At 42.7% G+C, this 26,837-nt stretch overlaps 1 protein-coding gene across 6 annotated transcripts in view; it reads left to right on the top strand.

Annotated features, from left to right (window-relative positions):
* Positions 1-26,837, top strand: part of EVL (Enah/Vasp-like) — a 150,867-nt gene that overhangs the window by 7,015 nt on the left and 117,015 nt on the right. The window contains exon 1 of one of the 6 annotated variants that reach the window (XM_051769590.1): positions 17,444-17,929. The exons of 1 other annotated variant lie outside the window; for it this stretch is intronic. Coding sequence is in view for 4 of the 5 variants with exons in the window: in XM_051769592.1 (XP_051625552.1) it covers positions 18,376-18,398 (23 nt within the window). In the remaining variant the exon portion in view is untranslated. Of the gene's footprint in view, positions 1-17,443; positions 17,930-18,163; positions 18,399-26,837 lie in introns of those variants that run through there. 4 more of the 6 variants (XM_051769592.1, XM_051769593.1, XM_051769587.1 and 1 more) reach the window with 4 other exon arrangements.

Genomic DNA, 26,837 nt, shown 5'->3' with positions numbered 1-26,837 from the left:
GGATGGGGCACCTACTCTCTGGGCAACCTGTTCCATCTCATAAAGAATTTGTTCCATATGTCTAATGTAAACCTGCCCTCTTTCAGTTTTGAACCTTTGCCCCTTGTCCTTGTCACCACAGATCCTGGTAAAAGTCTCCTTTTCTTATAAGCCCCCTTTAAGTACTGAAAAGGGCATTAAGGTCTCCCTGGAGCCTTTTATTCTCCAGGCAACTCCCTTAGCCTTTCTTCACAGGAGAGGTGCTCCATCCTGCTGTTCATCTTTGTGACCCTTCTCTGGACCCACTCCAACATGTCTTTCCTGTGCTGGGGACCCCAGAGCTGGATGCAGCACTCCGGGTGGGGTCTCACCAGAGTGAAGTAGAGGGGCAGAATCACTTCCCTTGACCTGCTGGCCAACCCTCTCTGATGCAGCCCAGGATCCGATTGGCTTTCTGGGCTCTGAGTACACAGTGCCAGGTCATGCCCATGTCATGTCATGTGCTGGTTTGTTCTGTGGAAGCCCTTCCCCACTGAGTGCAGATCTCATTTAGGTGAGCAGTTCATTTCCCAGGCAGTAGGTGTCATTCCTGCAGCTTGAGATCTCACAGTTTTATTTCTCTCTTTCTTCAGCTTCACGTAGGTGCCAGGATGGATAGACATGTTTTTCTATGAGAAAAAAGTAAAAAAAACAAACATAAAAGCAAGCTGTGTAGTACTCTGACTTGTAGCATGCCACAGGTGCAGGCACAGGTAGATGCTCCAGCAGTTTGTGTCTGTTTCTGCAGCAAGGCCCAGTCCTTGTCATTGGGGTGAGCTCCATAGTGCAGGCATGCTGTGCTTCCTCAGCTGGTCTGTGGCTGCTAAATCTCTTAACCTTTTTGGCTTCGTTGCTTTATCTGCTGGAGAATGACAATATTTACCTGAGAGGGAATTAAGATGATTAAGTAGCTGAGTCTCAGTCTAGCACAGGATTTAAGGCTTAAGTTGGGTCCTGTTAAAGGCCTTGCTTTGCTAGATTGGAGTCTCCTGTTCAAATAGCATTTCTGAGGATGACAAGCATATTTATAATAAATGCTAAGCATTACAGCAAAGTTCCTTGTGTATTGCCATCCATTCGTTCCTTCCTCCTCTTTCTTCTTTTCCTATTCCTGTCATTTGCTGCTTCTTAGTCAGGATGTGTGTTGCTTCCTTCCTGTGCTTCCCTCCTTTATCCCGTCAGTAAGCCACTCCCTCAGTAACGAGGAGATCTAGAAAACACAGTGAAATGGCATCAGCAAGAAGCAGGGCCGTGCCCACCATAATCCCTTTAATTGCATGCTGTATCCTTTTTTCTTCCATGGCTGTACACAGCTCAGGGGGTTGGCTGCAGCGATGTTCTGTGGGTGTGTATTCACCTGCAACAGGAACAGCTGAACACACCCAGGACTGTTGAATGCTCATCATGAAAGGGAGAGCTTAAAAGTGTACATTCAAGTGTAAAAGCTGTAATGGGAAATGTCTGTTACACGTGTGCTGGATGAGTCAGAATATGTCTTCAGCACTGAAAAGACCAGCACTACTCAATTCATGGTTTGTGGCCCAGAGGACATCAAAAGAGAGATCAAAAAATGCCTACAAAAAATTTAAAAATCAGAAACGAGGCAGTTAAAATCATCCCCATATGCACATATTTTCATGCAGTTTGTATGAGTGTAAGCCATTCCTATTAGCTCTTTGCTGTTATTGCCCAGTTAAAATATTTTTGATACTAAAGTAATTATTTTTTTAGCTGGCTCTGTTTTGTCTGTCACTCTAGTTCCCACCTGCCAAACAGTAGTGGGATTTGAGATAATCTGTGAATTCCTTTTTGAAAAGGATTTGTGATTTAAAATGAGAGAAATACTGGACGAGCATATTTTGACAGAATGAGGTAACTTTAATATTATGGCTTTGTCATGAATTGGTGTTGAGTGCTTCAACACATTAGCATGCTAATCTTTCTTTTAAATAACTAAATACATCACCTAGGTGAGTCTAAGTCAATTTTTGATCCCACAGCTGTTATGTTGAGAAGTAAGGGTTGAATCATCAAAATTAAGAGCCTTTTCAGGCAGTTAATTTCTTTGACTAGCCAGGTAAGTGGAAGAGAGAAAACACGGATTTATATATTCATTTCACCTGTATCCTTAATAAAATATCCTATATCTCTCCCTGCTTGTGGTTTCACCTGTCTGGTAGTAAGAACCATCTGTGAGTAGGTAGAACGAGGAGTTACATCTTTTCATCACACTTTGGCATGTGCAGTGTTGTCCATTAGAGGAGCTGCCTGAAGTGCTGCTTTGTCAGCTGCCACCAAAGTGATCTGTAACTCAAAACACTGTCTTAGGACTCCACTGGTGGCCCAGAGCCTGACCTGCTGCCGCTTGGCTTTGTATTTATTTGTTTTAATTGGAGCTGAACTGTCAAACACTAGTTCAGAGCATGTGGAATCACACACAGCTGCCACCAGGACTGCCACGGTGAGGGGTGATGCCCAGGGATGTCTAGTTCATCACACACCCAGGAGCAGTCCAGAGGCACTCGCCTCTATCTGCATGGCAGCCTGCAGGCAGCCTTGGGGATTTCAGCTGGCCACATCTAATGCTGGAGGCATGAAGAAAGCCGGCTGATGCTACGGCATTAAGGTCCTAATCTTGAAAAGACTTGAGCACATTCTTGACCTTATTAATGGGTCCTTGATGTTTGTGAACCTAATGGCCATTGTAATAAGACCACTGACCGTAATAAATTTAAGTATATGTACAAGTATTGATGGGGTCGGGGTCTGATGGAACAGTGAAGGCTCGCTTCTTCATTTGAGAGCAGAACTCAGCACGGGAAATTTGTAGCTTTTAGGAAGGGAGACAAAAGCTGCCCTATTCCTATGCTCTGTATGGAAGTTCTCACTTTTAGCATACACAAATAGGAACATAACTATCTCTCGTTTAAAGTACTCCTCAGCCCCCAATAAACAGTTATTAACTGAAGACCTGACAGTGAGTTAAAAAGAACCCCAGTCCTTGGGTTAGCAGAGGAGGCAGATGAATGGTACAAGGAGCTGGTTTGCTGGGAAACAGTGTGGAGGGCTGGAGCTGGTGGAGCTGTCCTGGTGAGGCAGGTGAGGTGGGTCCTTCCCTTCTGGGGGTTCACAAGCAAAAATGGAAGTAAAAGAACAGAAAAGATGGTCAGAGTGTTTAGTGTAACTTGGGACTGAGTGTGTGTGTGTGTGTGTGTGTGTGTGTGTGTGTAGAGGGGGGTCCCCCAGAGCTTGTTGTATTGATTCCAGGGAACACCCCCTCGTTTTATGGTCCTCAGGCTGTTGCCCAGGGGGGAGCTGCAAGGACCTGCTTGTCTCTTCTGTCCTGGCTTGCTAAGCAAAAATAGTGCCAGAACTGCATGACTGCAACCCTTTGCAGGATCTCAAAAAAACCTGAGCCAGCATACTGTTTAAAAATTTCATGGTATTAAATATGAGAATGTTACAGAAATAGCAGAGGGGACACTGGGCTAGGCAGCAAGCTAGGGAATATGGGAACAAGTTTGTAAGAGCAATAATGCACACAGGGACATTTCTCAAGCTATGAAGCATGTTCAGAGGTGTGCGGGGTGAATGCCTCTCATCGTGCATTTAGCTTTTACCACTGTCCTGAGTAGGTACAGGTCTGGTTTAATCAGTTCTCCCAGTTTCCAGCTGACTCAGGTCTCCTGAACCAGTTCACCATGGAGCTGTGTAAATGTCTGTCAGCACCACACCAGTGGGACTGGGAGAGAGGGCTGTGGTGCGGCCACGGTGCACCAGGGCAGCCCAAGTGGAAATGATGCTCCGTGTCTGATCCTCCTCTCAGTGGTGACTTCATGCTTCCAGGAGCTCACATTTAGATCACTGCATGGTCTGATTAACACAGAGTTTGCTGAGGATTTCCATGCTAAATTGCTGAAACTATAGTCCTTCTTCCTTACGCAGGAATGCTTTCTGTGACCTCTTATTTTTGACACTGGTCTCCAGACTCTGATCTCATTGTCACTTTGGTCAAAGTCTGTCACTGCAGCCTTAGTTGCACCCTGATACCAGCTGTCATCTGTTGTTGCCATCAGGGTCTCTTCATCATCCTTTTGCTTCAGAGGTTTGGACACCTTTTGTGACCTTTAAAAGATGATAATCCTGAGTGGACACAGCAAAACAAACAACACAGCTAAAGGCTCCCTGAACAAACATTTTTAGAGGTATGCCTGGGTATTAGAGGCTGCGGTTAAGCCTGACCTTGCTAGAGCCCTCGGCTTCTATTTGAATGCAGTGGGATTATAATCTAATATCAGTTTCCATTTCTGATTCCCCAACACCCATGTCAGTATGATAGGCCTGAACTGCAGTTCAGCTTCACAGATGGTACCTGCATCACAGAAAATATTAGATGACTAGTGCCCTAAATACGACAGAGTGCATTTTTCTACACATCTGTGTATACAGAAAAATCTCTTTAATGGTAAAAAGCGTAGTCACGTAAGAGGAATGTGAGGGGAGTTTGCTAGAAGACTCGGTGGTGACTTTTTAAGTGTTGGAGCAGGATAAGCAACCTTAGAAGATCTTAAGACTGTGAATAAACATGGCAAGTGAATTTAGCACATCTGCCTAAAGAAGCAGGCTTTTATGATATTTTGTTGTTTTATTACAAACAAGAACTTTGATAGCTGCTGTGTTTTCCCAATAGTACCAAACATGTCAAATATTTTAGTGACCTGATATTTAAAAAACAGCCACATCAAATGCCTCAGTTTCCGTCAGGATTGTCTCATTTTCCTTCAGGACATGCATTTCTCATGGCCCATCAACATCTGTTCAGCTACTGCAAATGCAGGAGGATGAAGAGTTGCAGGGTCTGATTTTCTCTGCAGCCCCTGGGCACCAGAGGAACTTTAGAAAAGATAGAGACAGGGGAGAACCTTCATGGAGAGTGCCCATGCAGCATCCCTGCCAGTGTGTCCTCAGTGGGATACACAGCTTCAAGTACCTCTTTCATGGGGAATGAATTCATTGAAAGCTCAAAACTGTTGATTTGGGGGGGATTTTTCCAGCATCTCCTCTGTTTTTTTGCTGTCTCTCTCTATTCTAAAGCTGTCTTAACAAGAATGTGAATGAAAATTAACCCAAATCACCTAAAATATGAATGTAAAGTAAATTAGGTAAACTAAATTAAACCATTGTATATATTCTCTGATTCAGCATTCAAGTGACCTTAATTTGATTAAGCTTAATTCACATCAAAGTAAATTATACTAAATATGAAATAGGGTTGATTTAATTAATAATGAGTGTGTCTGCAGGGATCTAATGTGGTTTGATTCATTACGGAAATGTTAATTCAGATTACTTTTTTTAAGTTTTCTCATGTAGATAAACCTTATAAGGACAGTTTATTAGTTATGCCTAAACTGGTGTAATTGTGTGTTTATTCCCCCTTGGCTCTAGAAGGATCTTCTCACCACTCTCCTCATATGGGACTTCATGAGCATTTTGTTGTGCGATGTTTTGTTAATTTGTTTATCCAGGCAAAGAAAATTCATCAGTTGGTTTAGTCACCTTTTCGCTTGATTTGTTTCTGCATGATGCTCTGAAGGGTAAAGACAGAAGTGTGAATGTGTGATCAAAGTGAAGAGGGTGGGGACTCGTTTCGCCCCAGGTCAACCCTTTGTGCAGGAGACACTCTGCTTCCATCAGTACTGGAACCCCACTCCATTGGGTTACATAGCACATGGACAGAAGACACGAGCTTTGCTGAAATTGTTTAAAGTCACATACCACCAAATTTCATTTTCTTGATCTTTACGTACAACTGTGATGTATTGCTTGGCTTTGGCATGTACTGTTTTCCTTTGGTTTTTCCTCTCCTTGTGCCTGTGTAGTACTACAGCTTGTACTTTCTGAACAGCATCACCTGAGTAGCTTGTGCTCTCATAATACACAAGCTCTACTGACCCACTTTCTGATTGCTTTTCTTCCTTTTCTGTCCATGGCTTTGAAGTTCTGTGAGTTTATTTTTTTGCCATATGATTATTATAGGAATGGACACACCATAATTGCAAAGGTGGGACAGCTGGAGTGACTGAGACCTGTAAGTCTTTGTGTAGAGTGTTTTATAAGGATTGACTTTGTTTTCAAAGGATTGTGCAAAAATATTCTGTTTTCTTAGTGCTGTGCTTCAAGTGTAAAACTTGAACTAAAGCACCTGATCATCTTCAACAATTTGCCAAGCTGAAACTATCAGAGAGCCTTCAGAAGAAGAGCAGATAATAAATATGAACTAGATAGAGCAAAGATGGTCTAATTCTATAGCTTGGAGCTCTTTTTTCTCTTTCTTTTTCTTTCTTTCTTTTTTTCTTTCTCTTTCTTTATTTTTCTTTCTTTCTTTCTTTTTCTTTCTTTTTCTTTCTTTCTTTCTTTTTCTTTCTTTCAATATAAGTAAATTAATATTTGAACAATAGGGAAATTACCCAAAACATGTCCTAAATTTCAACACAAACCCTAACTTTGATGCAAAAGTTTCTGAACTTTGGAAGGCGGGATGAAATATTATACTGTGCTTCAAAATTTATTGGAGATCTATCCCCAGAGTACTAGGAAATGCTGGCTGTGCCTGTTAGCATCTTCACGCATTCTAGGTTCAGTCTGAACAAAGAATCACTCCAAAATAGTGGCCAGAGCTGTGCTTTCAGCATCTAGAAGCTTCCAGTGGTTCATTCTGTCTAGAAACCAGGCTTTGAAACCACGGAGCTGTGCCCATCTCATCCTGTTTTAATATCAGTGCACCCAGACACATAAACAATGTGCTTCTTCATGAGGCAATGAAAATCAATGAGGCTTGGAAGAGACATGCTCTTTAAAGTCATGGCCTTATTTGGGAAGTTGCAAGAAGCTTGGCTGTCACAAGAGAATATTTTGGCTCTGTGACAGTTTCCTTTATACGGTTCTTCAGAGAGGAATCTCCTGGGTTCGTGCAGTGATAACTTGCAAGTGTTGCGTGTCTTTTTTCCCCTCCCTAGGAATATCCTTGTGAGTTCCTTCCAAACTTAGAATATTCTGTGATTTGCTGGAGGAAAACCTGATATGTTGGTCAAAAGAGGCCAAAGACCTCTTTGGACTTCTTTCTTGTCCAAAGTATGTAGAGAAAAAGCAGTTTTTCAAAGGTAAAATGAAAAATTCCTTGTATTTCGGTATTCCTGAGCAAATTCACATGTTTTTATCATAATTACTTCTCTATATCCTTTTTTTCCTCTCACTACTCATTTGTTGAGTGCTGCCTTCTGTTTATGTAAGTGTGGGATTGTTTAGGAATAGTCTGGTCTGCCATCACGCTTTTGATCCTTACACTCCTTGGGAACATTTCCTTTATGTTCCCAGCGCCTTGGGAACTGTGGTGGGATAAAAGAGTCTGCATGATAAGATAAATTATAAACTGAAGGGAAAGTGTCAGAGACAGAAGCATGTTAGATTTGGAGTTGTTTGGGGAGAAAGAGAGGGGAGAGAGAAGATTATATCAGCAGCATTTTGAAAGGGTTTCAGAAGAGGTAGTTGAAAGAAAGAGGTATTAGAGAAGAAAGGTGTGATTAGAAGCTAAAAATCACTGTGGCTGTTTCTGAATCCTCTCTCCATATGATACACAGGTGGAATATAAAATTACTACAGAGACTTAAGCTGCACAATTTAGTGAAGTCTGCAGAAAAAAGGACCTCCAGGCCACATTGATGTTGGAGACCTGGGGCACAGTGAAGAGCAACACCATATGGATCTGTCATAACATGGATACCAGAAAGGACACCCTCAAGCATCGACAATACTGTTAAATAATCACAGTTTTTGGAGCAGTTGAGAAGTCAAGGGGCAGAGGGTGAGGTCTGGTTGTGAGACTAATACCTATCTTCAGATTTTACTTCCTATGAAGGCTACAAAATACCCTTCTCCCCAGGATATTGGACCCTCCCTTCCACTCTCCTTGTCGAGTTTCCCTTGACTTGTTCTTGCAGTTCCTTTGCTCGTACCGACCCGACATACATTTCAGCTCTTCTCTGCTCTGCCCTGTGCCTTTCTGTTCCTGAGGAGGTGGGTAGGCAGCTGTACAGACTGAGCTCTGTCCCCAACCCTACACTGCAGTGACAAAGGTAGTATTTGCTGGTGCTGGCGTGTCTTTGGAGAAAGGGGAGGTGGAGAGGGCAGTGTGCCTGGAGCAGAACCAACCCAAGGGTCACCATAATACTAATGTCACACTTAATATTGTGTGCACCTAATAGCAGCATGAGGTAGCAAAGAGGGGTAGTGCCTGTGGCAGTGGATGGGAAAGGAAGATATGAGAGAGAGCTTGAGCTGTTTGCAGTGAGTGCGGGGAATGCGTCTGGGAATGTGAGACTGGAAGGAGCACGGGCCAGGTCGGGCTGATCTGTGGTGCTCTGAGATAGAAATGTGAGTTAAAAATGTTGAAGAGTAGGGATTCCTGTCTGTGGGTGGAAACTTGGAAGGAATTTTGTGAGCAAGGGGAATAAGTTTTGGATAGTATCTGAGGTTTTGTGATCATTTCTCACTTCATGAGTCTCGTGAATTCATTTCAGAACCTTGCTACTTCTGTCTTCCCTTTCAAGGTCATTGGGATGCACTGGTTGCTCTGTATTCATTCATTAGAAATTAGCTAAACTGGGATTTGACTGGGATGTTTATCTGGGATGACCTGACCATTTCCTTCAGGAAATCATTCATACTTGAAAAGACAAAAGTATCTCATGTAAAGGACAAGTTATGCTTGCCTCTCTTTGCCTCCAAAGATGAGGGAAGTAGGATTTAACTCATGAATAAATATTTAATACCTGAATGTATAAGTCAGTTGTCTGAACTGAATTGGTGCCCAGTTCCATTTCATATTATCTGGAGTATCCAAGTGATGGATGTGTGGCTGATGGCCATGACCTGTGGTACACCAGAGCCCAGCTGGATACCAGACATTGTACACGTGCTTGGACACCTGGGTTTGAACCCCAAGCAATGCTAGACTGGATTACAGTGGGAATATGCAACGTTTCATCAGTGAACACTGTTGGGAGGAAAAAGCTTCTGTTTTCTGCAGTTTGCTGTGGGGTTTGGTGTACAAATATGAGCCAGTAGAACTAGAGCCAGATTGTTGTGATTGCAAAACCCAGTCTTGATTTTCCCTTCTGTCCTTTCCTGGTCCTGGATACCTTCTTTGTGCAATTTTGGAATGGACAAAAGTGTATCCCATTGCTTTTTCCAAGGTTGTGACCTGGTTGTGAGACAGATTGGATGTGTTCTTCATGACTTGCCTGTTAGTCTAGCCTAAGTGATGAAAAGGTCCCCCTCAGCACAGGCAGGGAGGCAATTGGTGTTGTACTAAGCTTGATTCATGATAGTGTAGGGCAATTTGTACTACTGCTCCTTGCTTGGCTGTAAAAATGCTACTAGCTCTACCATAGGTAGTTAATCACATTCTATAGCCTAAGTAGGTGGTTTTTTTAAAGGCAGAGTGAGAAAATGGGACCATTCAGTTGAGGAATGATAAACCATACAATTATAGCTGGGCAAGTACCGTGCACGTGTGACCTCCTGCTCTGCTCTCCCTCCCAAGTCGTCCTGGTTTCTTCTGGTTGCAGGAAAGTGTCAGAGCTAATACAGTTTCACTGAAGAAGTCAGTGGAACTTCTCCAAGGAGTCCCGCAGGAGAAGCAAAAAGCAGAAACTGTGATATTTCTCATGTTCTTAAACAAAACAAAAAACCCTCCAGTTTTTCAATCTTCAGTCTTTCTTTGTGTGACGAACAAATGAGGGATAGAAACACGATACTCCAACCAATACTTTGCAACGTAAACTGCCTGCTTTGGTTTTGATTTGCCCTAGAATATCATAAAACATGTCTCCTTGCTATATTCTAGCTCAAAATCGTTGGGTCTTACTGATGCTCTGCAAAGAGATTGTTGAAGCTGGCAGATACCCACTGAACCGTTGCAGAGGTCAGAATGGCCAAGCCACATGGATTTCAGAGAAAGGCATCCCTGAAGTGTCTCCTGGGTTGTAGAATATACTTCTGGCCACCTATAACTTTCCTCCAGCCTTAAAGGAAGAAGGCAGCATGAAGTCTCAATATTGTGGTCTAATTTTGTCAGTGGTTCTTGTTAAAGATGATGTACAATCTTCCTCCACTATGTGTTGCTTTCCTTAGGGAGCATGCGTTGTGAATACATGAATTCCACATGAGATACCACAAAGGGAAGAGGTTGTGGGAATGACCTGACGTTGCTTGTGCAGCAGCTGGTGTAGCAGCCAGCCACACTTTGGGAGCACGATGTGCTATGCCCAAGGGATGGGAAGGTCCTGCTCACAGAACCACACAGAGGTTGTGGAGGTTAGCAAGGACATCTGGAGATCATCTAGTCCAACCGCCTGCTCATGACTTTGTCCAGTTAAGTTTTGAATATCTCCCAAGATGGTGATGCCACAACCTTTCTGGGTAACCTATGCCAGTGTTTGACCATGCTTAGGGTAGAAAAGTTTCTTCTTTTGTCTGAATTGAATTCCCTGTGTTTCAAAATTTGTACCTGTTACCTTTTTTCCTGTCACCTTTCACTTCTGAAAAGAGTCTGACTGTCTTCTTTACTCCTCCATCATGTATTTTTACACAGTGGTGAATGTGTCTGTAGTGATGTGATGGGAGATACTGTCAAAAGCTGTACTGGAGTCAAGACTTGTCAGTGCAGAGTAGGCCAGAACCTGGCCAGTGTGATGATGGTGTCACCTATCTCTGGGTAGAAGAGCCAGCTCTGGTGGCACCACACACTAGCATCTCTCCCCCACCAGCAAGGTCATTTGGGCTAGTGTGTAAAAATGCTGATGAGTGCTAGGAGGAGTCCTGAAGGAGTCCTGAAGGAGACTTGGAGGAGTCAGAACTTTTGTGTGTTCTCATGGGAGTGAGGAAATGTTATTCTGAAATGCTACAGCTTAGGTCTGGTGCTGCTGTCATAAGTTTTTTCTAAACAAAGAATTCCACAGTATATATGAATAATTCCTGCATATGCTTATTCTAACATCTTTTGCATCAGTTGCAAGGGAAAGAAAGTTTTGGTTTTGTTTGGAGTTTTTGTTTGGTTTGTTTGTTTGTTTGTTTGTTTTGGTGATTTGGTTTGGTTTGGTTTTTGGATTTTTTTGGAAGCAGGGGCAGAGTACATCTTAATGTGAGAGCAATGCAGCTAAGTTTTGGCAGATTCTCTATCAACAGCACCTTACACTGCGTAATTCCTACATATAGCACCTTCCAGTACCTAAAAGGGCTAAAAGAGAGCTGGAGAGGGGCTTTCTACAAGGGCTTGCAGCCAAGGGGGAATGGCTTCAAATTGAGAGAGGGTGGGTTTAGATTAGATATTAGGAAGAAATTCTTTACAGTGAGGGTGATGAGGCACTGAAACAGGTTTTCCAGAGAGGTTGTGGATGCCCCATTCCTGTAAGTGTTCAAGGCCAGGTTGGATGAGGCTTTGAGTAACCTGGTCTAGTGGGAGCTGTCCCTGCCCATGGCAGGGAAGTTGGAACTAGGTGATCTTTAAGGTCCCTTCCAACCCAAACCATTCTGTAATTCTGGGTTCCAAATGAAATTCTGGGCCATGATCCGATCTGAGCTTTGACATTATGTCTATGTAAAATCCCTATAAGCTAATAACTCCTAAGACCTTGGTGCTGTGGTCTTGTGCTGCAGAGGGCTTGCTCAACAGATGTATTTTACCCACGGAGTTTTATCGACTGCAGTGGGGTTACTTTTCGCAGAGAGAAGCAGAGATATAAAACTTAGCCTTCATTTTTCTCTTCTCTACATCATACCATTTAACTAGAGGGTTCAGAGGTACAAGAAGACTCAGTAGTTACTAGCAATACTCTCCTAATGTTTACCAGAGAAGATGTCTAATTGACACTGATATTTTCCATGCGGAATAACTTCTGCTTTTCCAATATTCTTGATAATGAGTCCCAAATTCAGTAGGCATTTATGTGCTCATCTGTGTGTGGGAAGTTGTTTGGTTCATGTTGGCTGCTGCTTTTGACTGCAGCCATGCCACTGTACAATTCAAACAGATTTCAGTTGTTTCAATCTTATAAGATCTAGGTCACTGGCTTTCTTGGAAATGATGAGAAGTCAGGGTGTGTGTGGTGGTACCTGAATATCTGTGTTTGTATTCATGTCTGAAGCACTCTGGTTTGTGTTTGTTGAGATGTGATGTATACATCCCACATAAACGTCCAAATGCTTTTTTGTCAAGGTGCGTTTTAGTGGATGAAGTGTATTACTCAGACACTGTTTTCAATTCCACTGACATTTCATTTGATAGTGGTGATAATGCCAGTCTAGTTTTAGCCTCTTGCTTTCCTTTTTTCCCCACTTAATCCCTCACAACTTGGAAAAAGTCAAATTGACTGATTTCAGCTAGCTTTAAGAAAGTTTCCAAATGAAAACCTACAGTTCCTTTTATTTTCTCTGGTAGAGTTTTCTATGTCTTCTTTTCTGTGTTTGTACGTAGCAGATATAAGAAACTGTGGCTGTGGGGTGACTATTGAGGCATCATAATTCTTTATTACTACAGGGACTTCTGTGTGCAGTATGATTCAAATTTACCTGTGCTGATATGAAAAAAACCATGGTTTATAATTGTTTATCTAGGAAAAATAATACTTTACTTCATTGCACTTCCAATTTGTATAGCCCTCTCCTTTTCGTTGGAAGGGATTTTTATTTTTTTTTTGGCAGTGGCACCTTCCACTACACCAGGTTGTTCAAAGCATCCAGCCTGGCCTTGAACACTTCCAGGGTTGGGACATCCACATCTGGGTAACCTGTCCCAGCGCCTCATCACTCTCACAAAAGAATTTCTTCCCAATATCTATTTTTAATTGACCCTCTTTCAGTTTGAAGCCATTGGCCCTTGTTCTGTCACTACGTTTTGTATTGTTTTAAAAAATTTTTCATAAATAGGCAGGAATACCAAAATCTTGGTGATATCAGCTAACATTTGCAACCTATACAGACTGCATCTTAATTTTTGGATGTTTGGTGGTTTAACCACATTTCTTCTTTTCCAAATTTGATATTTGTCTCAAATATCCTTGTCTGTTGCTGTTGTTTATGTAAACTGATTTTCCATTTTCAGCTTTATGTGGCAGTCAGCACCATACAGTCCTGCACTTGACTGGATATTTCAGACATTGTTGCAGTGATCAATAACTTAATAATCTGTATGGAGCTTTTAGTTTTCATCCTGGCTGGCTCAGTTCTGTTGGATTGCAAGTTGTGACTTGGTGCTACTCCCAAGGGCTGATAGAAAATCAGTAAGAATCCCATTCTCTCTGGTTCACTCCAGTGCATCTTCCCTAAAGCACTAGAATAAGGCAGATGCACCTCTATTTGGAAAAACATCCCATTTCAGCCCTGTGAGATGCTCGTCTGCACCTGGTACAGGGTATCTGTTAATGAGAATGGTATGTGACACTCCCAGAATGATAAGAGTAAAGCCGTGGGAGAAGAACGTGGGTAAGACATCAGCCATCCTGTGGTCAGGCCAAGCCTTGAGATTTGCAAAGCATGAAGCATATTTGGGCCAAATCTGGGAGAGAGAAAATTGATTTTCTTCTGTGCAAATATTCATTGTGCTGTGATAACTTCAAGCTATGTAAATGATGTAGGTTTTTTTTTTTTTTTTTTTGGTGAATGTTAATGTCAGAAAATCAACCTGAAGACCTGGGAGTGAAAGGAGCAGTCTAAAATGTATCAGACTATTCTTGTGAATCAAAATTCACAGTGTATTTTAAGGCAACATGTAATAGAAATCCCATTGGTGAAAGGAGGAAAAAAATGTTCACTTCTTCCCAACCCACCCTTTCCTTTAACAGCTGAAGCTTTGAGTCAATATTCTAATAATGAATACACCCTGGTTCAGTAAACTTTAGGGCACTGTAATTATTTTCACAATTTCCCCAGTACCTGAACAAACTAAGGCAGCCATTCCTCTTCTATTTCAATAAACATTTTAAATCTTATTTTCTTAAGCCCAAGGAAGAGTTTTGAACTCGGAGACAGTCCTAGGAGATTTTTCAGCATATTCTGGGATGCCGCCTGTGATTACCACATCCTCCACTGTGCAGAAATGCTGGAGCTGCAGTGGATGAGCACCCATTAGATATGCTCTCGTTGGCTCATTTCCCATCTCCGTTCTGTTTTCTTCCTCATGAACTGAAGTGAACGCTGAATTTTTCAGTGCTGTTGTGGTTTTTTTTAGAATGGTCTGAATATCACTTCAGCGTAATGATAATACAGGTTTAATGACAAAAGTCCGCTGTGTTAGTGGCTTTTTCCTTGCTTCAGCAGGGGAATAAGTAGTTACCTCATTAAAATTTCTCAGTCTGTTTGTGATCGGATAATGTCACCAAGCATCTGCCAAAGGCTTTAGTGGAATCTAAGGTAAAGAGGACAAATACTGATATGCTGCTATACTGAATACCAATAATGCAAGATGTTATACTTGAGGAAACTAGGTTCTTAGCAGAGTATCAGCACAAGGCCTTTGGATGCAAGTGAAATACTAGCTAAAGCCAGAAATTTCACCATTATCCTCTGCCTTGTTCTGGTTTATCATATTTCCAGGCTTTTTTTGCAACCTTTGTTTCTTTGTCAAGCTTTCATCAAGGATAACCACTTCTATCACAGTCTCACTTGTTTGTTAGAGCCTGGCATTAAAATTAGAAAGTGTCTTCCAAAAGCTACTGATCGACTTCAGTGGGAGGGACCCTCATTGTCAAGTCTTTTTGGCCTCAGATCAGAAGGTGGGGTCTGGGTCCCACAGTTCCCGTTACATTAATTGTCCCACCCAATGTTTAGTGTAATTTTTCTTTTCTGTGTCATAATTTAATTTCTTGGTAAACTGTGGGACATTTTTCATCAAAGCTCTGACTGATTATACAGTCAGGCAGGGAATAAACAATTCCTTCTTGTAAAAAATTTTGTTACTGGTTGTGATTTCTGACGTAATTTCTGTCTGCTTCTCAAGACCTGCAGTCTGGCTCAGGGCACAAGAAGTTACAGTCTTTGCTAAAACATTATAAGGAGGCATTATAGCCCTGCATTTATTTATTTATTTATTTATTTGGCCATTGCATGTGTTCATGTGATTTCCTGAAGCCCCTCTGAGTTCTGTTAGGTAATTGCATGCTGAGCCTCATTCATGTCTACAGTAGGACTCAGATCTTACTATGGAATATGGGAAGCCTAGTACTTAACCAGAAATGGGGCTATGGGTTGTCTCACAAGATAGAAGCCCTGCTGTTTCTGTCTGTAATACTATCAGCTGTTGTGAAAGTGCCAGCTAAGAAAAAAAAAAAATTAAGTTAAAAGATGTTTTCTTATTGAAACCTTTCAGCAGTTGACCTCTACTGAATATGAAAGCTTTCTGGAGGATATTTGCCTTTCTAATCCTTCACAGTGAACTTGTTGATGACAGAAGCCTTGACTTGAACAGCTATTTATCTGCATAGTGGCTGTCGAGAAATGGCAGAAATTGGAAGATCAGGTAGTGATTTTGTCAGCTTTGTTTTGAAAAGAATACTTAGGAGACACAGTACTTATATTTGCTGTTAATTCTGTAAAAGGGTATTATTTTCTATAGCATGAAAAATAAACACTTTTCAAGTGAAAAACAGCCCTCTTCCACTTGATTCAAGTTAGAGGAAGATTGAGGTGAACAAGAAAACAGAAGTTCAGAATTCCAACCTTCACCCATAAGGGATCTTGACTAGCTCTGACTTTGAAAGTAAAAAGAGTGTTTCCTACTAAGTCAGTAGCAGAACACTTGCTTGCAAGGGGTACCTCACCCGTGCCTGGCTGCTTGGGTGCTGTATGTAGTGAGCATACTTGTAGTGAAGTTCAGCCTAAATATGGAAGGTGGCTTTTCCCGATGGTTGCATTGTTGTCCTCTCTGGTAATTTGAATTTTTCATTGGGCTGTAGCCAGAAGCACTTACCCTGCAGTCCTTCTCTTTCTGGATGCTCGTGGAAGAATTAATTTCTGTCAGATGGTGTGACTGCATGTGTTTTAGTGTTCCTACAGTGTGCCTTTATTGTCACTTAACACTATCAGATTTGTTTAAAGGAAATAAAACGAAACCCAAGGTCACTAATACGTTAAAAACACCATGTCCCAAATAAACATGGATTTTCTTTATTTCCAGTGCTGGGATTTTTGCCATGAGTGCCTTTTCCTTTCATTCCAGCTCTTTCTGTCTGTATTTTTCAGAGCCATGAGATCAGATGCCACAGTTACCGTGGCCTGTCCCCTATTGCTGTGTCTAGGAGATGTGGCAGTCTGTACTTTGGATGCTTTTCCAGCCTCCAAATCCCGTAGCTCAGTGGGGCAGCCACTGCCTCAGGACCTGTGGTTGGATTTGGGTGTTTCAGACTCCAGCCAAAATCCTCCATGTGAGAAACTGTTTCTTTGTACTGGAAACCAGCCCTAACAGTAGAAGTAAGAGGCAAGACGGGGAGCAGGCCCAGAGGTGACTCTGAATTTGCTGTCTCTCGTGACTTGCCCAGGCAGCATGTTCTCCCACTGCCCCACTATCTCACCTTCCCATGGGTGGGGCTGGTTTTCCAGGGTTTGAATCTCCCTCATTTCCAGGAGTCCTCACATTTCATCTGCTCTCAAGCCAGTGGCCGAGTGGCAGAGCCTGTTGCCCGTCTGCCTGGCTGATGCTGGCGCCCTTAGGTGGCTGCACACTGTTGTGGCAGTGATGCTGAGGCTGATCCAGTGTGTGCAGAACACACTGTAAAACCTCCCCTGTCCCTCCTGTTTACACTGCTGAGTTTGCCTGGGGCTTCCAGGAACCTTGGCAAAGTCTCCCCAGTCCCTCTCCTAGCCAACACCCATGCAATCCCTGAGCAAACTGATGGTGGTAGTCATCCAGCCTTGCACATCCAGGCTTTCCAACGGGCTTGCTATGGGGATGATGAGCTCTGGCTCCTGGTATTTTGGGGTCTGTTCCCCAGCACTGTGAGCTCTGTTTATTCAACCACTGCGTGCAATGCTGCCGGGCCATGTTATTTCAGAGCAGCAGATATGCTTCCCATTGCCAGGCTATTCCAGGAGCATGTCCATGTGCTTCCATGCTCCACTTTGGTGGGACCTCCCTACGCCGAGTAGGTGCAGACTGCACCCCTGAGCCTGGGCTGCCTCGTGGCTCCCGGTTACCCTGGGAGCAGCTTTTGGCAATGTGGGGTGGCCGACACTGGGGTGGTGTGGCCACTACAGTGGTGGTGTGGATGACACAGGGGTGGTGTGGCTGTCACAGGGGTGGTGTGGGTGACACAGGGGTGGTGTGGCTGTCACAGGGGTGGTGTGGCCGGCACAGGAGTGGTGTGGCCGGGCCAGGGGAGGTTGGTCCCGTGTGTTGCCCCTGGGGGTGTGCAGCGTTTGCTCTAACCCCACGCTCACTGCGCTGTTGCCATGGAGATTGCGTGTGCTGTTGCTAGGCAGCTGAAGCATCCTTGCTTGCACACTGCAATGCCACGAAATGTTCAACTTTCCTCATTCCTATCTCCCTTCTGTGATCTTGCAGATATGACTCCTTTGGCTCTTACCCCGCTTCATTCAGTTGTACTGCTGCGATTTCTTGATGTTAACCCTATAAACCCTAAAAAGCCCGCATGGCACTGCAAATAGGGTTTATGGCAACGAATTCAGGGCTGAAGGAGTTAAAGTGGTTGGGGATAGACTACAGAGGAAATGATTTCTAGCAGATAAACTACTTTAAATGTTCTGGCATTCATGGAAGGGGAGGTTTGTGGATGCAGTCTTTTGTTCCATCACTGATGATTTAGATGAATAAAAACACAGACTAAAATGTCACTGCAAGGTAAGAAAATCAGCTTGAATGGGCCTAATTAATCTCTTCGGTTACAATATATATTTAGTTTTTTTAGTGTCCTCTGCTTGCATTTGCTAATTTTGATGTGGCATGTGAATGATAATTCAGCTGTGAAGCCTGTCGTGTACCGTATTTGACTTATTTGGCTTGAATAATAAAGATATCAGCCTGTATTCTTGGAGTATACTGCATTAATCAGACTTGCAGGAATGATCACATGGTACTCTATCGCCTTTTCCTGTTAGCTGCTGCTTGTCAGCAGCTGGCTGAGCTGTAGGCTGCAGGCCAGTATCTGCATACCCTTTCTCCTCAGAATATTTCAAATATACTGTCTCGTCATTATGCATTTTGCTGCAGCTTGACAATCTAAATGGTCCTCCTGCACATAAAGAAGATTATTTTAAATTTCAGAGCATTTGTGTAGTTGCTAGGCCATGTATGCATTTGAAGAATTCAGGTAGGCTCTCTGTTTTATACATCAGTGTGCTTGGTTTTTGTTCTCACAAGGTTTTTGCTGTGTAATGTCAGTCAGCTCTACAGTTAGTCCTTCAATGTGCAGATATTTATTGTGTTTTAAGATCCCTACCCTATGCATGGGGAGAAGTGCTTGAAGGGTACGATGCAGGTAACGGGAGCTAACTGCATGATGAAGTGCAAAGCTGGGTAATTGATTATATCTTGCACAAATTTCATACCCTTGCAGCCAGAAGCAGCGAGTACAGTGTGGCTATAAATATAAACCAGAAACTGTTCTGTTTAAAAGGGTCTTTGCTATTTTTGGTTCTGGAGAATCTGACAGATGCTCCTTCAAGATAAAATACTGATGGTGATAGAGAAAATTGATGCTTGGATTGTACACAGGATTATATTTTATGCTGCTGCAGAGTATACATGTCTTTTTCATAATCTTGTAGCTGCAGAATTCCTTATGAATTGCATTTGAAATAAGAATATTGTTCAGTTTGTTGGGGTTGGTTTGTTGTTTGCAAACATCTGAGCAACTGTGATTGTTAGAATATAAAATTAGCACCTTTTATTTGATATTGGTTCTGCTCAATATTGCCTCTGCCCCCTCTCCTCCTCCATCCCCACCCCCAATATAACTCCATCCTTATGTGAGTATTGAGGTCTGTTAAAACCATAACAGATTTTTGAAGACATGAAATAGAATTTCTGCCCTCACTAACAGACTTAAGTATTTTTCTGTGCAATAAAACAGTTTAGGACTTGAAAAAATTCTGGTCAGTAGTTGTGGGGGAGGGATTGTCTCACTTTAAAAAAAATTTTTTTTGCTTAGTGTGTTCAGTTCTTATAACTTGTGGTATAAAGTTGTCCAGATAAAATGATTACAATGTTGCAACAGCATTAGGCATCACCTCATGATGTTTGTCTGTATATAATTTTTATAATGTATCTTAAAAATACCCTTTCCTTTTTGGTTCAAAAGAATTGATTGCTTGACCAAGTATGTAAGTAGTGGAGAGGATGGATTCTTTGTATACTCAGTGAGAATTATGTACCAAATATTTTAAAATTAAACTTTCTAACCTCAGATTAAATATTTTTAGCATGATTTTTTACCCTTTGTTAAGCATTGAAAATATTGGCAATTTCCATTATTTTGTGATTTGGTGATGGGTTCTATGTGTAAGTGAGTGGTATCAGAAGCAGTAAAAGCAGGTACAGGACACCCACTGCCCTCCAGATGCCCTGATTCCAGACATGAGGGCTGGGGAGGTGCAGGCTGACTGTGTGTATTTCTCCTGTTGTGAAGTGCAGTATGATGCTGTCTGAGGGAAAAGATTTTACTGGAAGACCAGATAATGCTGTGTAACTGCTGTTGTCATAGGGCTGTCAGGAGATGCTTGGAATCTTGACATCGCTCAGTGTTGGCAGTACATTAAGGTGCAAATGGGCCCCAAACTTACTGTGCCACGTACTGTGCCCACCAAGTTGTTTGTATTTCAACCAGTTGGTTGGGTCCTATTCTTAATTGAGTGAAACTCTCAGTGAGAATGAGAAAAAAAAGGATGTTTTGAAAATTATGCTCTAGAAGCCTTAACTGTCTTTCAGTGGCTTTCCTAGACATCTTGGGCCAGGAAGACACCTACTTTTATGGAAGGAATGGTCAAATGCTGATTACACACCCATTAGGCTTATTAAATTACTTGTCATCCTCTCTTAGACTTGATTTGAAAACAGCATTAACATTTGATGTGCAGACAGCTAGACATTTTCTTTTAATTTTTCTGCACTGTTAGGGCTGGGTTTTCTGTATAGAAGGATTTAAATGGCATTTATTTTATTGGGCATTTCCATGGTGTTTTGTTAAGGTTGTATCTGCATGTTGATGGTTTTTTTATGGTGTGATTATTCTCATGCCCATGGCTATTTTAGATTTTGATGGGATCAGAACATATCTTGCAAAATAAAAAGGAAAAAAGGGTCTAGTTGAGCAGTGGGGTGGAAGTCTCTCTCCCATGGGCTCCTGGAAGCAAAGTGGATGTAGCAGCAGAGGGCACTCTTCTCTGGCCTACAGGCCCCTGCTCCATGGTGGCCCCACACTCTTCCATGTGCATAAAACACAGGCTTGGACTTATCTCTCATTTTGACCTTAACCTGAAGCAGGTGTTCGTTGCATGTTGCTGTTTGCATCTGCCAGTGCAGGTACAGGGTTTGGGTACCCAAGTGTCTAGAGAAGTGGTGAGCCCAGTGCTCATGCAGACCTATGTATGACATTTCTGTATGTGTTACTCTGCCTTTTTTTTTTTTCTGCCTCCACACTGGGCCTTAAAGACCTGCAGGACTCCCCAGGTGGGTGGTGGGGGCTGTGGCACCCTGATCCCATGCCAAGAGGCATCCCTGCAGTCTGGCTGCCCGAGTTGCCCCAGCAATTTCTGTTTGATGCAGCCTTCTTCACTTCCCTGGCAAAGTGGTGCCAGGTTATTTTTGTGAGGTGTTAAGCAGCCGCTGGACCTCTCTGCAGAAGTGTCTCACTTAAGGTCTGTAAATGACCAGGGTGTGGTGTTTGTGAAACACTTGTTTGTAAAGCCTTTTGGGATGAAATCTTACCCCCGTGGTTAATGGCTGGATGAAGAGAGACTTAAACCTCTGAGAAAATAGGGGGTAAATCTATCGAATAATCTCATAGTTCCTTATATTGGTCAAGCTTCGTTTATCTTCCTCTTGGGAAGAACCTGCTATCTCCTGAAAAACTTTGATTGCTTGTGAAGCAGGGGTTAATGGAGCCCCCTTCTCAGTCCAAATGGGCTTCTGGTTTCCGTGTGATACTGGTTGGGCCCATTTTGTTGCTGATTTTCTGCACCATCTTCATAAAACCCCAAAGCTCACGTACATTTGGTTTATAATTGGAGGTGAGATTGTTTGTCAGCTGTGCTTTTATGCTCTCCTGCTGACCCCGCTGTGGTAAGATGACTTTGCATGTGAAGCCATCGGGAGGATGGTGCGCTTGGCCGCGAGCGCTACTCCTCATTTGGTATCTTCAGCCCAGATTTAGCTCTCTAGTGGCAGTACACAAATGCATCTTCTTTTCCTTTGTTGCCATGCCTTTATCTTTCTGGGATATTACTTGGTATTCTTCGCAGTGAGCTGGTGTCTGTCTATTTCTGCTACACCGCCCACCACGGCATCGCAGTATTTTTAACTGCATCTTCTCTTCCCCCATCCACCGAGCAAAACTGAGAACGCTACAGGAAGCAAAATGAGTCTCTCAAAGCGAGCTGGCTATGAAGAGAGGAAATGAAACCCACCCGTGAATAGAAAGCAAAGTTCAGAATGAACATGAAGCATTTGGGTACCGTAGTGCATGTGGAACCTCTCACCTGCTGATCCCCAAAGCAGCAGCAACATCAGGGGGAGTCTCCTGGGAGCAGGTGGTCCCCTGTGTCTTTGAGCAGATGCAGGCATTGAGTTTACCATACCTATAAGTGTGTCATGACTGAGTTTAGCTGCACAACTGGATCAGCCCCCAGGGATTATGGCATCTAAGCCTCTAACTTCATTGCTGCAAAATGAAAAACTGAATAGCCCAAATTAGTGAAGAATTCTGGTTTTGATATGATTCTACAAAAATCAATGCTGGCAGCAGTTGCCTATCAAACACCTGCTCTGACTTTGTAGCATTCTGCTCTCTGGTGACCAGCAGTGGGACCCAATGAAATGAAGCTGCATCAGGGGAGGTTCAAATTGGACATTAGAAAAAAGTTCTTCAGTGAGAGGGTGATGGGCCACTGGAACAGGTTTCTCAGGGAAGTGCTCATAGCACCAAACATGTCAGAGTTCAAGGAGTGCCTGGACAATGTTCTCAGTCATATGGTTTAGTTTTAGGTAGTTCTGTTAGGAGCAGGGAACTAGACTTGATGATACTTGTGGTTCCTTTCCAACCTGAGATATTCTGTGATTCTGTGATTTCACTGCTGACATTTTAGGTACCTCTAGGGTAGGTGGTGTATTTATTAGAAAATAGTATAAAGGACAAACATGATCATTTTGTAAAGGCAGACATTATTGTAAATGGCAGGTGGCTTTTCCTTCCCCCTTTCCCAAGAAACAGTAAGATGATTTATCAAAGGGACTAAACGCTGGTGCTCCGAAGGGAGGCAGGCCTGTCTCCTGTAGCTTTTTCCTGCTGTCTTCCTAAGGAGGTCTTTTAAATAATCCTATTTTTTGGAAGTTTTTTCAGAAGTCTATTCAAACTGCAGTTTGAATAGACGAGCAACTTCAGGAAGCTGTAGGTGATGTGATAGCAGATATGGTTTCACTAAGGGCAAATCATCCCCGGACAATATGATGGCCTTCTGCAATGAGCTCACAGCATTGGTGGATAAGGGAAGAGTAACTGATGCCATCTACCTGGATTTGTGTGAAAGCTTTGATGCTGTCCTGCACAACATCCTAGACTCTAAACTGGAGAGGCATGGATTTGACAGATGGACCACTTGAGGGATAAGAAATTGGCTGGATGGTGACACTCAAAGAGCTGTGGTCAACAGCTCAAAGTCGAAGAGGAGACCAGTGGTGAGTGCTGTGGAGTGTTCCTCAGGGGACTGGCACATATTTATTGGCAACATAGAGGGTGGGACTGAGTGCACCCTCAACAAGCTGCTGATGACACCAAGCTTTGTGGTGCAGTTGACACACTGGAGAGAAGGGACCTTGACAGGCTTGAGAGATGGGCCCACGTGAACCTCATGAAGTTCAACAAGGCCAAGTGCAATGTCCTGCACCTGGGTTGGGGCAATCCCAAGAACATGAAAGGTGTCCCTGCCCATGGCAGTGAGGTTAGAACGAGATGATCTTTGAGGTCCCTTCCAACCCAAAACATTCTGTGACACTATAACAACAGAAAAGGATTGTTGTTCTTTGCTACAAGAAATATGATCATACTGATGAGTAAGAAGCATCAAGAGAGTTGCCAGAAGACTGTTCCAGTTTCTATAGGAGTGTAGCTGTTGTGTAGAGGTGTATTGGTATTGCAGCACTACAGAGAAATGGAACAAATTGTTGTTGCAGGTTGGTGACTCTGACCTTACAGGGTAGATGGAGCAGCTAGCAAAAAATATATCAAATAGCTCAGTTAGTCTTTTCTGACAAGAGGAGAAAAAATTTTGGAAGTAATTGTTCCGAGATCAAAAGATGTGAAAGTGAAAGAGAAAAAACAAGTTTCAAATGGAGAAAACCCAAGGACAGTTTTATCGGCAAACCATAATGAGTTGCAGGATCTCCATCCCTTCTGACCTTCATTGCTAAACTCACCAATTGTATTCTCGTGTTCAAAATATCGTGTGGGTGCTTAATAAATAACCACAAATGTGGGAACCTGGAAGCTGCAGGCCTGCCAAGTCTCTGCTTGCTCAGCATTTTCTCTTCAATAGACTATGTCCACCAGCAAACTGGCTGGCTGTATTCCTCCCTTTTGTCCTTGCATGGATACAGGCAAATTCATAAAATCATGGAATGGTTTGGGCTGGAAGGGACCTTAAAGATCATCTAGTTCCAACCTGCCCGCCCTGGGCAAGAACACCTTCCACTAGACCAGGTTGTTCAAAACCCCATCCAGCCTTTCCTTAAACACTTGCAGGGATGGGGCACCCACAGCTTCTCTGGGCAGTCTGTTCCACTGCCTCACCACCCTCACAGTAAAGAATTTCTTCCTCATATCTAATCTAAACCTGCCTTCTTTCAGTCTGAAGCCATTCCCCCTTGGCCTATCACTACATGCCCATGTAAGAAGTCCCCCTCCATCTCTCTTTTAGCCCCTTTGGGTACTGGAAGGTGCTATAAGGTCTCCCTGGAGCCTTCTCCTCTCCAGGCTGAACAATCCCAACTCTCTCAGCTTGTCTTCCTAGGAGAAGTACTCCAGCCCTTGGATCATCCTCATGGACCTCCCTCTGGACTCACTCCAACAGGCTGATATCCTTCTTATGCTGGGAGCCTCAGAGCAGAACACGAAACTTGATAAAAATACATTGTTGAGACAGAAGTTTTGGATTATCTGCAGGAATTGGCAAGTCTGGTTGTTCACTTTGCAAATGTGAATATTCCATATGATGAATCTCATCAGAGAAAATGCATGTGCCTGGGGGGCAAATTATGGTTCCTCTTAAGATCTGCAATATCCTTTGCATCATTCTTCACTTAAGAGTTCACCATTTTGTGACTGAGAGGCTAAATTTTATCCTTTTTTTTCCCCCCCGAAACAAACTTGCACTAAATTAAAAAAGGAGGAAAAGGAACTAGTTCTGCATTTGTCTTTTGCTGAAGGTGGTTGCCTCAAATCTGCCCTTTGATATTGGAAATTGATTTTAGATCCTTGGATTTTGGACAGTTGCTATTTATTCACACAAGGCATACACCCTGAGGAAATGTCGCTTCCTTAAACAGCAGATTAAATCAAATGTTTTTGCTGACATATTTTTCCCTGTGCAACTGACACTGCAGTTGCCACATATTTCAGTGGTTTAACACAGAGACATTTGAAGAGGAGAGAAATGCTTCTAAGGAAGTAATGTGAGAATGCTGTTGCTGGGAATGAAGATAAGCACTTACTATTCTCATAGTGGCTATGTTGTAATATTTCTCCTGAAGAAGAAAATAGCTACAGATCCTTTGTGAGAGAGATGGTGGAGTCAGGTTTGGCCAGATTTTAAGGGGAAAATATTCTGATGCCTGGGTGTATAATTTCCAAATATAAATATGAAAGAAGGAGGTTTTTCCCGGGATATTCATTGGATTGGAGGACCTTCACTATCTATGTTAGGAGGTAATTTCCAGTCACATTAAAACCAGTGTAAATTGTCTGTGATGTGTGTATTTAGTGGGTGAAACATGGGGCTGTCTGTGGAAGTATGGAGTGTTCCCATGTTTTCTCAGGTCAAACTGTACACCCTGCAGAGCAACAGTCTTACTGGTGCCAAAGGCTTGGTTCAGCTACCTGAGATCTACTGCAGTGTAGGTTATTTCCAAAACCAAGCAATCTCCTCTCCGTTCCCTTTGCCTTCTAGGCATGGTAACCTGTTTTAGCATTCTTGCGTTGTCTCTCTCATCTCTAAAACATGTTTATCACCTCCATCCCCTCCTCCCTTTTTTTTAACTGTCTCTCTCATCTCCAAAACATGTTTATCATTTCCCTCTCCTTTTTTTAACCAACCTTGTAGTAATATTCACAAACAAAAAGTGGCTGCTGTTGTTTAATCAGGATCCAGACACACTTTTCAGATCTGAAGGCAGTTACAAAAAACATGGAAATTGATGTCAGTCTTTAAAATGAAAACAAACACGAGTACAGATGGTTTCTTTAAAGAAGAGAATTTGTGATAATTTTTAAATCCACCTATGGGCATCCATTAGAGCAAGTAATTCTCAGTCCTGTCTGCATTTTCTAAGCCTTAGTGTAAAGTCTATAAAGATTTGAAGCACTTTAGCTGAACTTTCATGGAAAACAGCTGCTACCTACTGCTTCTTACCTGCAGTTCCAGGTTTGTAGGGGTGAATGCTTGATTTTACTATCCTGCTGTCTTCCAGAGATCACTGTCCCTGCCCTTAATTTCAGGTACATGACAGTGTGAATGTCCAACTTCCCTCTTGCCTTTTCTTGTGCAACAAGGCCAAATGGATCAAATTGCTGGTCTTGTTATTTCCACTATTCCTATGGTAGATACTGGATAAATGGGCTTCTTCCTATGATACTTTTTAATCCTTAAAAGTCATCCTTGCTTTTTAAGAGGAAAACACTTTTTTCTCCTTATTCTAGCATGAGTTGGTCTGGACTCCTGACCTTGTTCTCCTGGGAGCTGGTTTGATTACTGCAGGAATCAGCAGTACAGAGCTGGATGAGGTGACTCGTGCCTCTCTGTACACAGGAGGAAGGGTAGGACCTCCCAGCATCTGCTGCTGGGAAAAGCTGACTGCACAAACACCATCCTCAGATGTATGTTCATCAACTAAAGATGGATAAGATGTGGTGCTTATGGGGGGAAAAAACACTGACACAAAAGGTGATGCTTTGTTACTAGAATCACTTTTCATCTGAGGAACTCAGATTCTGTTCTTGTAAGGAATTAGCCTTTTACTTTCCCTTTGAGATTTTGTGCAAGAACGGGCAGAAGCTAGGGAAAGTTGCTCCCTGCCATTCCTACACAAGAGCCTGTGCCCAGAGCTGTATCTCAAACCCTCCTTCAGCTGTAAGATTTCTGAAAGCCTGGTGCCATTTGTCCTTGGAGACTTTCTGTGTAAGGTGTGTCCGTTCACTTATCTGAGATTGGGATCATACAAACTTGTGTGTTTTAGATCAGCTGCCTGTAAAAAGAGGTTGAAAACCTCATGATTTAAGTGGCTCATACAAAGCTTCATGAAAGTTTGTTAAAGCACATACATG

The sequence above is a fragment of the Manacus candei genome, unplaced genomic scaffold (assembly GCF_025592945.1).
Source record: "Manacus candei isolate 608988 ecotype Guabito, Panama unplaced genomic scaffold, ASM2559294v1 h1tg000109l, whole genome shotgun sequence".
NCBI classification, from domain to species: domain Eukaryota; kingdom Metazoa; phylum Chordata; class Aves; order Passeriformes; family Pipridae; genus Manacus; species Manacus candei.
The sequence above is the reverse complement of the archived record's forward strand: the minus strand, read 5'-3'. Positions and strand labels throughout refer to the sequence as shown.